At 41.3% G+C, this 12,941-nt stretch overlaps 1 protein-coding gene across 1 annotated transcript in view; it reads left to right on the top strand.

Annotated features, from left to right (window-relative positions):
- The window catches only part of cpne2 (copine II), a 57,912-nt gene continuing 44,971 nt past the window's right edge, over positions 1–12,941 (top strand). Inside the window, exons 1-2 of the mRNA XM_074632086.1 lie at positions 1–286; positions 5,058–5,258. Of these exons, the coding sequence (XP_074488187.1) occupies positions 5,082–5,258 (177 nt within the window). The 5' untranslated portion in view covers positions 1–286; positions 5,058–5,081. The remainder of the gene's footprint in view (positions 287–5,057; positions 5,259–12,941) is intronic.

The raw sequence follows: 12,941 nt of genomic DNA, 5'->3' as shown, positions 1-12,941 counted from the left end.
GGTAACTGTTGGTGCTTCCGGTCGTCAGCTTGACGCAGCTCGGTCCTTCAGCGGCTCTGAGCAGAAAGAGAACAAGAGAACAAGAGTCCAGCTGGATACGAGGATGATTTACCTTCACACACTGTTGCGCCTTGCAGGATACTCCGGATAAAACATGGCAACGACAGTTTTCACTCTTTGGTAGAAATAATTAAAAAAAAGAAGCTTTGGGTGATTTTATTATTAGCAGTTAAAAGAAATAGTCAACTGAGAAGCGGCTGAAGAAGTTGGACGTGATTTACTGAGGGTGAGTGTGACACCAGTTTCCACATTTTGTTCCTCTGATATTAATTTGTAGAGGTTTTAACAGTTAAAGCTGGTGTTTGCTGTGAGGAGGATGCTGATGGGGGCTGTGGTTAGAGAGGTTAAATACGGAAGAAGGATGTGGCATTTTACTGAACACCTTGTAAACACACAGAGCTTCTCTCTGTGTGTGTGTGTGTGTGTGTGTGTGTGTGTGTGTGTGTGTGTGAAGGAGACAGTTGCTGCTTTATTGTTTGTTTTTTTAAAATTAATTTTATGTTTAATTTAAATTTTACAAATCCCTAAATGATTACTGTTTACATTCATCTCTATTGGCCACTTACAGGACAGGTAATTAGACTTAATGACTGTGTGTGCAGAGCTCACTCTGCTATTATAACAAGTATCAAACAGCTCCCATGCTGCTTTGCTCGTCAGCCAGTCACACTTCTCTCTTTCTTATGCTCTGTTGTCTTGTAGAGAGGTGGCTTAAAGGTGTGGATGTGAGGTGTGACTGGGTGTCTTCAGCAGGGTCAGTACAATAGGGACCTGAACAAGGTTGCCAGGTCTGTGTGCATCATCCTGCTATATATTAGTCCATGCATACCACTCAAACATACAGTATAGTGCTGCTCCACCCTCCTTATCACAAAGTGCAAAATGGTCCTTGTATAATGACTAAAAGGGAGGTAATGTGGTCTTAATAGCAGGTCCAGGTTGTTTGCAGCTGCAGTAAATAGTTAAAGTGGAGATGGTTCAGCAGGTTATGGCATCAGCAGCTTGAAAGACATTAAAATTATGTTTTTTTTCCTGACTGCAGCCTTGAAAGTTAGTGTTTCTAGCTGAACTAAAACACATAATGGAAAAACATACTTTAATTGCCAGAACAAAATATAACACAGACCTCATGACACAATGTTTTTCTCCCCTAGATAACAGCTCTGATAATCACTCCTGACAATTATAGGCAGGATATCCTGCTGTAACACCTGCCCTCATGCACTGTAACATCATAATTAGTATCTGTTAACGGTAGGTGCAAAACAGACATTTTGTGTCTTTAATTTTCACGAGCTCATCTCGGAAATAAATACTTTAATTATTTCATCCATTCATCATCCATGACTGAATGAATAAAAGTATTTCAGCCAAGTCAAAGCGAGCTTTTCACCAGCTGTGAATGGCTGAGTAAATGAATGAAAACATTACACTGGTATTCTCAGTACATCACCACTACCAGTGTGACATCACAGGAGCAGACCGGGAGGAGCACGCTGGTTATGACACATTAGTATCTTAGCAACAGACAGCATCCTTTTTAGCTTGCCGCTCTGAGAACAAAAACACCTTTATGGACACAAGGTGCTGTGCTGTTTATCTGTCCTTAAAGCCTCTAGGAAATTATTTCAAATATGACACAAGTTATCACTGAGAAAAACATGTTCAGACGATAGTTTTTATTATGCTCAAAAAGTGTTTCAAGACATACATGTGTCTTTCTCTCATGCCTTCTTTTCCTTGCCTGAGGCTTCTCCATTTTGGAGGTTCTGCGGTGACTTTGATCTGTGTGTGTGTGTGTTCGTAAGGTTTAATACTGGTTATTGTTGGGGTTTCCAGAGGGCAGCCATGACCTACACCAGGGTCAACCTGCATGGCCTCACGTTCTGCGTGTGCGTTTACGGCTCTGTTTAAATCTTCCTCCGTGGGTATTTTTAGCCAAACAGTACCATTAGTCTAATTAAACTGAAGTCTTTAGGGCTGTAAAACCACAGGAGTGAAGTACTTACTTCTGTACTTTTCCCCTTCTTTTTTGTTATTTTTCTGAAAGAAATAAACATTGAAATGTTCTCTAAATTCAACACATTTCAAACACTTTTGCAACATTATTTTATGATAATCTACTTCTGTAAATCTCTGATTTCTGTAGGGAAATGCACACTCTGCCTGGCAACAGATACGGACACCCAGTGTGTTGCTACCGTAGCATCTTATTTTCTCCCTGCAGTGGTGTTTCCAGTAATTTATGATTTTGTCGGCTGTCGGTGTAAGACACACATAACCCACACTTGCTCCTGTAAAGTGTTACGTAAGACCCCTAACGAGTAACTGCATGTTATCCTGGACACCAGCCATCACCGTGTATGTAAACAACAACCTACAGTACAGTTCAATTCACAGAGATTGTGCTATAATTCTTTATATTATATTATAGAAACGTCTGACCACAGGTTACTAAAGTTTTTGTGATATTTTTGTGCAGTTTATTATGGCAATTCTTTTTTTATTTTACGACAGTTAAAATATCAACAAAAATCGTATCTACACAAACAAATTGGTACTTTTTTAAAATCAATTTTTCAGAGCAAATTGAGCCTTTTTAAGCCTTAATTATAGACAGTACAGAGATAACAGGAAATGAGGGAGAGAAGGAGAGGCCTGGGCTGGACTCGAATTGAGGAAGTTGCAGGACATGGTCGGCGTCTGAAGCTTCTTTCACATGATAAGAGATTTGCTCTTCACTCACTGCGAGGTAGGGCGCAGAGACTTGCAGAGGCAGCAGGTAAATATCTCCCCAAAAAGAGCGCAAGGAACGCCATTCACTGTTTCTAGGCAACAACAACAGGTGCAGCTGTTTTCATTGGTTGCGCTTTGAAAGGTCAGCGCCGGAAATAAGGTCAAAGTTGAAATAATTTGAACTTTGAGCGCAGTGCTCGGCGGCGCCACGCCAAGGGTAGTGCTTCCACCTAGTTGGGCGACACCGCTCTCCCCATACGAAAACAATGGCACTGCCAACGCAGAGTGATTTTACCGCTGATCATGTGTCGACAGCTTTACTAAGCTTCATGGGTTCCTCAGCCTTTTAAAAGCCTAAATTAGTTGAACATTAGTAAACAAATCCACTCCTGTATGTTGGTAGATGCAGAGATGGTATGTTGGTAATAAACTGCTTTTAATGTTTGATTTCATGTCTTGCTCTGTGCCACCATGTTTCTGTGTTTGTACTGTGTTTTAGTTTTGTGGGTTTTTTTTGTTAGCGGCATGGCGATATAAGTGGCAATGTCTGTTGGTCGGTCCGCCCATATTACAGTCCAGACTGTAACATCTCAACAGCCACAGGACGGATTGACATGGCATTTGGTACAGACATTCATGGTCCCCAGAGGATGAAGTCTTCTGATTTTGGCGATCCCATGACTTTTCATTTAGTGCCACTAGCAGGTCAAAGTTCTCAGTTATACAAATTTCAACATCTACTAGACAGATTGGAATTAAAAATTTGTTCAGACATTCATGGTTCCCAGAGGATGTGTCCAACTGACTTTGGGGATCCCCGAATTTTTTCCTCTGGCGTTATCAGCTTGATATTTTGAGTGAAATGTCTTGACAAGTTCGGTTCGGTACAGACAGTTCCCCTCAGGAACTCAGGACTATTTGTAATAAGTTTGGTGATCCCTTAACTTTTGATCTAGCGCCATCATAAGGCCAAATTTGTAATCAAAATAGTTATGGACATGTAATTGGACATATTATGTCCAATTACATGTCCATAACTATTTTGATAATGGATTACTCATTTTTCAAGCAACAATACTGAATTTGATAGTTCCAGGTTCTTAAATGTGAGGATTTGCTGCTTTTCTTCAGCCTTTCTTTACTAAAGTGAATATTTTGGGGTTTTGGGCTGTTGGTCACTCCTTGCTCTCTAGGACGTTGTGATGGGCATTTTTAATTTTTTACTGTTCAAAAAAAGGAATCTTTTGATTAATTGATAATGAAAGCTAGTAATGCAGCTAATCCAATGGTTTATGACCAAATACCTGCAAAACTAATAACACTCCCACCAGCTTCTGCTTTACTTTCTGTTTAGTGCTACCAAATATTAGCATGCTGCAGTAACGCACCATTGACTGTATACAGATGGACGACGCGTCTCTACTTCCTCACACTGTACAAAAGTGCAGCCAAAATATCCCGGATACGGGAGCTGCCATCTTGAGATTTTGATGTCATTTGGAGCCAAAGTCTGCTTAGTAGTGATCAGGGGGCTGGAGCCGCGGTATGAAGGTCCCATCCAACCACCCTAGCCAATCACGGACCGAGCACAGCCGCAGCTTGTTAGCGCAAGCCATCTAGCTGCTACAATAGCATCCCCAGTAGCTGTTTGGCTAGAGAGACACAACAACTAACCATAATAGCTCTATAACTACATTTATGATCAAACTGACACATGTTCTATTACACAGACTCGAGACAGTTATGGAAAGTTGAAGTTACATCTCCTCTCTCGAACAATTCCCGAGCCTCCGGCTGCCCGACTGCTTCACTCAGAGCAGCTGTCAGTCATCACACCTCATTCCCCTTTAATAGCATCAAATAAGAAATTAAAACCAAACTTATCAGAAAAAATTAACACTAGAACAAATATCAGCGTGTTAAGAACTACCTAAAATGACAGAAACCATCTTTGGGAAAAATGTATCTGACGTGTACTTTGATTTTTTAGTTTAGCCCATGTCCCATCTGCTAATATGGAGGGGACGGGACTGCAGCCAGCCACCAGGGGGCGATCAAGATGTTTTGGCTTCACTTTTGGGGAGCTATCATGTCGTCCATCTTTATACAGTCTATGTAACACACTAAGCTATAATTACACATAAGAATGTTTGCATACTTATGCATGTAGCTCAAAGCACCACTGTGCCAAGAAACAGCCAGTGTGAGCATGTATGAAACTAAAGTTTATTCTACTTATTCCTCTGTTTTCTTTCCTCCAGGGTAATTAACTGTGACCTCAGACCATGGCCTACACTCTAGGCTCAACCACTGAGGGCCAGACACGAAGTGTTGGACCTCAGCACTGCGTCACTCGGGTGGAGCTGTCCGTCACCGCCACCAGCCTGCTGGACCGAGATGTAGCCTCCAAGTCAGACCCGTTCTGTGTTCTCTTCCATGAGGTGGATGGAAACTGGGTGGAGGTAAGGATGGAGGGATGATGGGATAAGAGAAAAAACTGACAGATGGTGAGAGAGATGTGGAGGAGGAGATATATTAGAGAAAGGTACAGGAGTGAAGAAGAGGCATGTTTTGTTTTCACAAAACAGGTGGAACAATGGAGAATAAATCAGCAGGGGGATGAAAATGGCAGATTGAGGAGAAAAGGCTGAACAGTGAGATAATATATTAGTGTTCGGATCATAGGGAGTCAAACCCATTTCTGGTGCTTCTCCGTGCTGTTTGCTTCAACTCCAGGGAGGTGGAGAGAAGAGGATAAAAGGGAGGCATAAATAAAAAGAAGATTGAAGGGAGGATGGAAAATGTTAAAAGTGTCAGAAGTGCTTTCAAGGTCGCGTCCACCATGCTGGCTCCTCTAGCAAAGAAAGACTAAAGGATTTTGTTTGTTGTCTATGTTCCTTTGCCGACATTATATGTTGTGAGCCAGATCCACACTCATGATGTCTTGACCATCTGGCATGAGCCCCGGCGTGCTGAGCCCAGTAGGATGTTGCAACATTTATGAGCGTTCTTCCAACGTTGGTCTGGCACCGCGCAGACGCCATTAGGGTTGCCAAGTTAATGATATAAAGTTCCACGAGTAGGTTCCATAATGGGCCGATTTTAACTTATTGCAGCTATATCTGTATTAGTGTATATGTCAGCCGACAAGTAAAAAGACTTTTATTTTAAACTATACAGTCTATGGTTTGTACAAACACGCACAAATTCAGTACACAATTTGTCTTTTAGGTTGCACAGTTAAACCTTGCTATTTTGTTCACTATTTATTTATTTTTAAAATAGTTAATTGCGATGAGTCGCATGGTTGTCCATAGTTAATCATGATGAATCGCAAATTAAACGCACATTTTTTATCTCTTCAAAATGTACCTTAAAGGGAGAGTTGTCAAGTATTTGATAATCTTATCAACATGGGAGTGGGTAAATATGCTGCTTTATGCAAATGTATGTATATATTTATTTGGCCATGCCATTTCTTTCTCGACAAAATGTAGCATAATTTAGGAGTATTATTAGCCTCCTTTGCGACATGCTAGTTTGACATGGTTGGTACCAATGGATTCATTAGGTTTTTTACTTTTATATGATGCCAGTGTTTACACTTAGCCCATTAAAACTAAGCCCACTACAACCTAAAAATCTCAAGTTGCGTTAATGCGTTAAAGAAATTAGTGCTGTTAAAACGGATGTGCGTTAACACGTTATTATTGTGTTAACTTTGACAGCCCTAATTTTTATGTAAACTGCTGAAAACCACACAAGATTCTTGTCAACATTGTTCACATTATATGGGATGGATGATTCCCATGTTTAAGACGACTGAACGTTTACTTCAGCACAAAACTCTATATGGTTGTATGATTGCAGAGTTGCTCATGTGAGGGGTAACAATACTGACAGTATAGCTCTATCACTTAAATTTGAGTTTAAGAACCTTTGATGATGGACCTTGGCTGATATGAAGCACCCATGCTTTTTTTGGCTTTGCGGTGTGGTCATAATCATAACTGGGATGTTGACATGAATGGAAACTGGCAGTTACAGTAACACGGTGGACCAGAACTAGCAATCAAAAGTGCACTTAAAGCCCCTGCACACCCATGGTAAAGCCACACGTGGTTATGATTATTTTGTCTGATTAGACCTCCTCTCAGGACTGTGTGGGCAGTCATATACAGTCTGTGCTTCACTGGCATGTCCCTGTCTCTCCTGTTAGCTTTATTGCACCTGTTAGGGCAGGACAACTACAGCTGCAGTAACTGAAAACACCTGTGTGGGTGTTCATAGCTTTCAAGCCTCTTTAAGTGTTCATTATATTGTCCACCAGAAAGGTAATGAATTCCCCCTCAAAATTCAAGGCTTAGTTAATGATCAAAAGTAAATTATTGCTTGGTTGTGTTGGACTTCTTCCAAGTGTTTGCTGCCTCAGTCCAAAGACATGCAGGTTAAAGGCTTGGTCACACCAGCGATGAAATTTCACGGCAAAATCAATTCATTCCAATGAATTAGTGCATCCGATTGAGGAGGTGAAATTAACTGAGAAATCGTTCCACGTAGAGTTCAACTTGGCAAGCATATTCATGCCGTTGACCAATAGTAAGCCATCTTGACGGGGACAAAGAGCCTTAGAGTCCAAAATGGAGGAAGCTATCATAGATTATTAGCTGTGTTACACCATTCACTTTTATTTAACCTCCTCTGTCGGAGTAAAAACTCTTCCACAAATTAGGAACCGTTAGCAGGCTGTTATTAGACAGGAGTTGATGGTACGAATACATCTTTTGAATTAACTGTGTGAACTTATTTTCCTGTTAGCGATCGAGCTACTCTAACAAGTTTGCTAACAACTAGTTAGCAAGCTTGTTAGGTCGTAATCTCTATGACCAGATTCTGCATTTATATGTAGAATCTGTAGGCAACGGCACAAAATTTCGGTACCGGAAGCGTTGTGGTTTCCATTTGTAGTCCGAGTAGTATCGAACAATCACGTTCGAGGAGGCTTTTAGTTGAATGCTGGTAAACAGTACGTGTGGAGAGCAAAAGAGGCGGAACGCATTGGCCGAAATGCAATCTCAGAACCCATCGTCTATCGTCCAACGACGATTTATCTTTTTATTGGTTTAAATTTAGCTTATAAACTGGCTACTTGTGAAACAGTCGGTCGTACACATCCTCTCTCAACTCCAACTCCATTATTGCCTCTCAAGTTGGTAATCGGACTGTAAACAATGAGCAGCGCACGGAAGAGGAAGTCTTTGCCTGGATATCCGCTGGCTACACTGGAACCCCCAAAATATAGCCCCTTTCCCCTAGAGGCTTATCCGTCATCCGACCGGAAGTTCCGATATTGGTTAGGTTATAGAGCTTTAGTTTCCCAATTTAATAACTTTGTATTGAACGAAATGGCATGGGCCATAGAAAACTAGAGAGAAAATAGAGAGACGCTCCGAGAGAGACTGAGAGAGTGACCAGCGCTAGTCCGGCCGAGCTGGCTTTCATGTAAATGGTTAGCTCACCAGCTACGGCAGTTCACCAACTAACCCTTTGAGTAGTCACTATGTCACCAAGCTTCCGGCCCCACCTATTTTGGATGGACGAGCAAATGTCACTTTGTGGTGTGACTACCGCTTTAGCCCGGTGATGGACTAACAACCTATCAAGGATGTAACCCACTTTTTGCCCCAATGTGTGCTGGAACTGGCTCTGCTCCCTGACAACCCTGCACAGAATAAGCTGGAATAGAAGATCGAAACCAGGATTAGTTAAGAATCTAAATTAATGAGCGCTGTCAGAACTACAATCAGAATTGATTATATTTAAACAACACTTGACCACAGGTTTGATACATAGAGCTTTTCAGTGGTGCTGCATCAATCAGCAGTTGAGTTGAGTCCAGGCACTTTCTATTTTGTGTTTTCTATTTGGGGAGCCTTATCCCTTCGCTTTAATTCTGTGAAAAAGATGTGGTGTGAATGTATGATACACAGTATTTTCATAGAAAAATTAAAAGGAACATGGTGATGAAGTTTTGGTGTGTGTAGGCTGCTGCTTCAAGGCTTTCTGTAGCGAACAGCTGGTCAACAGGGCAAACTAGCTTTTTTGTATGTGTCTGTGTCTGTGTGTGTGTGTGTGTGTGTGTGTGTGTGTGTGTGTGTGTGTGTGTGTGTAGGCGAGTGCCTCGGGTTGTAGCTAGCTGTCGGTCAGCAGGGCATCTGGCTCCGATGTGAAATTGCCAACGGTTACTATGGCAACGGGAAGGGAAACAAAAGCTTAGTGCTCCTGGAGTGAGGGAACGATGGAGGAGGCGAAATGAGACCCGAACCTTTTCTCGGATATTATCCGCAGCCTGCTCTTTCTCTCACATCCCGGCTTTCTCACTTTCTCTGATCCCCCCTCCTGTTAGCTTTGTTTTCTCTCTCTCCCCCCCTTTCTCCGATTGTCTTTCTCATTTCTGTCACCAGACTTCCCCTCTCTGTCTCTCTCACTTTCTGTCTATCTTCGTCTGTCTTGTGAGATGGAGGTGTGAGAAGCAGCTGGGTCCTACAGGGGGAAAGAGAGAGAGAGAGAGAGAGAGGGGGTAAGAGTGTGAGAGAGAGGAGGTGTGAGAGAGGGAGATGAGAAAAGGGTGGAGGGGAAAATTAGCGATAGAAAGAGAGGATCGAGAAGGAGGAGAGAGAGACTGAGATGACAACGTGAGTGAGCGACAGATAGAAAAAGGAAGTGAGATTGAACAAGAGGAGATTGAGGGAAAGTGGTGAATGAATGAAACCATGATGGGGAATTATGATAGCAGCTGAAGCTGGTGTTAGAGAGGCTTTAAAGACCATGATAGGCCTACAGAAATATGGATCTCAGCTATGTAAATGACGTGGCACCCAGTTTGCAGACTGCTTTGGCTTTTTTCTAAATTCCTTCAATTTTTTTTTTCTCTCCCAATTGTAAATCCTTGTAAAACTAATCTCAACACATGTCATAGACACAGATATACGCCTGTAACACTGCAAGTGAGAACTCACATTCAATGTGATGTTGTACCATGTACTGTAGGGATGGTAAACTCAGTGGGGTTCAAAATCACATCTTTAGTGCAGCCTTATGTAGCCTTGTAATGTCATTTGCTGGAATCCGTTTTGGTGATATTGAACCATGTTTTCAATGATATTTCTGCTTTATCATACACATTTAAATGGAGCTTCTAAGGGAAGTTAGCTTAATGAGCGCACACCGGCTGTGACCGCTCTGTCCTCCGCATGGCGATTATCTCATTAACGTTATGGTTCCCTTATAGTGTTGGGTTTAAATCTGAAATATTGCCAAATAGGCGCTTTTGCTTTTTGCTTCGCGTCATCTTGTCTGTCAACTCTCTCTCGTCTTGTGTGTGTGAAATATGACACCTTCTGCTCTGAGCTGAGACTCTGTATGGAGCAGATGCATTCACGGTCAGTTTACAGCATCCATCGTCCGACTTTGTATTGATAACATGGCGCTGATACGCCAAAATGAAGTAAATGGGTTTTATTTCTGTAAAAAAATCAAAACGTCGGTGGGGGCGGTTCGTACGTAAAGTAATCGGTGTGTGCCCGACCACCGTGTAACACTGATAACACCGACTACTGCGACAAGCCTAGTCGGGAGGGGGGAATCGGGACCAAACTCGGCTTGATTCTCGTGTAGTGTGTATCCGGCATAAGAGGGGAGAGCCCTAGTGAATAAGCAACGGGTTTTAGTGTTAAGGTGTCGTAGGCACCTGTTGTTGAAACACTGTAACTGCAATTATACTGATTGTCCAAGTGATTCATTTTTAACAGCAAGTTCTCTGATGTGTGAGTCTTTGAAACCATTTGGGCTCGTCCCTTTGATTCAACCTCCTAGCATTGAGCTGTTCAGCTCTGATGTCTCTCCATCTATTAAACACTAGACACAGAAACTATACTCATACTCATGATATTCATACTGGTTATTAACAATTTTTAAATTCCCACACGGATGTACACACTTAGCTCTAAGCCACACACACACACACACATTTACCATAGTCACAAAAGTCCTTTTACACACAGACAAAGTGTGAATTAAGCTTTAGGACTATAACAATCACATCCATGCTCGACCTCACTTTAAACATTTGCAGATAGTTTTGAGCAGTCAAACAACTTTCCAGTCAACACCAGCCAACCCCAAAGAATTGCGAATCAACGAATAAGCCCTACCGACAAACAATGGGAAAGAGTGTGCTCATAAAGGAGATGGCAGAGCACATGATGTTATTGAAGGTTGTGTGATATTTATTCTTCAGGTTTGACTACAGTGTTAAGACATTCTTGTTATCATAACCCTGCGGTAAGCTATTGTTGCATCCAGCTGTTCATATTGTTATTATTCCACCATTTGTATCTCAGAGGAAAAGGCTTGTTTCAGTTGCCTGTTTTGTTGGCTTCTATTTTTTTGTTTTCTTTTTATCCGATAGTAAACATGTACGGAGAAAAAAAAGAGGCTAGAAAATGGATGAAGTGCCACAAGGGTCTGATTCATTTCCATAGTCCGGTGAGCCAGCTTCAAATCCAGTCACACAAATATGAGACATGCACTTGAGCCTGCCGGGCTGCCATGATGCCGCACCAATATCAGTTTTTAAGCCACAAAGTGCAGTCATACTCCTTTGCTCTCTTCCCATGCGTCAGACAGATGGATAAGTGCTGTAAGCACTGTTACCAGGCTGAAGTTAAAACCCTTTTCCCTCTGAAGTAGGTCTGTAGCCTGTCTCTTAGTTCTTCAGTAATAATTTGTCAGAGAAATGTAACATATTTTTTAAAAGTAATGACATGTAAAAGGTATATTTTATAGAAGTACCTTATGCCTATACAGTTATTTGATACTACTGTATACTAAAAGTGAAAACACTGACGAAATCTCATGTCAAACAACAGTGGAGATTTTCAGCTGACTGATGACAGATTAATCAGGACAAAGTGATGTATATTTTCCACTGTGAGTCAGTGCAAACAGTTGAGCTGCACAATAGAGGAAAATAAAAAAAGAATGAATGAACAAAGAAGATGAAAGGGGGAGGAGAGCAGCTACATTGTAAGCAGCAAAACCAACTCCTGATGTACCGCGTGTGAGAGAACTAGTGTCCACTGAACGGGCCGTGAAGTGGAAGTTGGTGAATAAAGCAGGGAAATTGAAATTCTACATTCCCCAAGTGCCTTCAATAAAAGTTAGAGTGTATAAAAGCCTTGGAGCTTGGAAAAGCAGATTACAACGATGCTGGGCTCTGTGAGGCTGTACTTATAGGCACAGCGATGCTTTGAGCTAAATACAGATTTCACCATACTGAGATGCAGCTGTTTAGTAGGTGTACTGTTTTACCATTTTCACCATCTTGCTTTAGCTTGTTAGCATACTAATATTTGATAATTGGCACAAAACACAAAGTACACCTAAGGCAAATTGGAATGTCATTATTTTGCAGGTATTTGGTCATAAACCAAACTATTGGAATATTTTAAAAGACAAACAGATGTTTAATGACCAATATATGAATGCAGATTTAAATAATAAAAAGACATGCCCCTCCCTCCCCCTGAATAAATTATAATGGATTTATATTATGAAATATTATAATATAGTTTTCAAAATGTTTAACTTAAACCACAAATGTCTACATCATTGTGGCACTAAAAGAGAAGTCAGGGGTTTACCAAAGTCAGTACGATTCATCCTCTTGGCAGATCAGGAATGTCCACAAAAAATGTCATGGCAACCCATCAAGTAGTTGTTGAGATGTTTTGGTCTGGACCAAAGTGGTGGATCGACCGACCATCATTAATGGCACGCCTCTAAAAAGGACCACTAGTAGTAGCTAAGTAGTAGCACTTTTATTCTGTGTGTGAGCTCGTTCAAATCAGCTCACTTAAATTTAGCACTTGGCAATTTTTAACACTCATCTCCAAACACTGAAACGCCACATCACCGAACACTGTAATTGAATATGACAACAAACAAAGTAAAGTGCTTTGTTTAGTGCTTGTTAATCAGCAGAAGCACAGATGCAATTCAGTTTTGACATTTCATGGCAACTCCGGTCTACCAGTGCAATGACCATTCAAAAATGCTTTTTATATTCACTTAAATTCAGAAGT

Source organism: Sebastes fasciatus, chromosome 4 (assembly GCF_043250625.1).
Source record: "Sebastes fasciatus isolate fSebFas1 chromosome 4, fSebFas1.pri, whole genome shotgun sequence".
In the NCBI taxonomy this organism is placed as follows: domain Eukaryota; kingdom Metazoa; phylum Chordata; class Actinopteri; order Perciformes; family Sebastidae; genus Sebastes; species Sebastes fasciatus.
The sequence above is the reverse complement of the archived record's forward strand: the minus strand, read 5'-3'. Positions and strand labels throughout refer to the sequence as shown.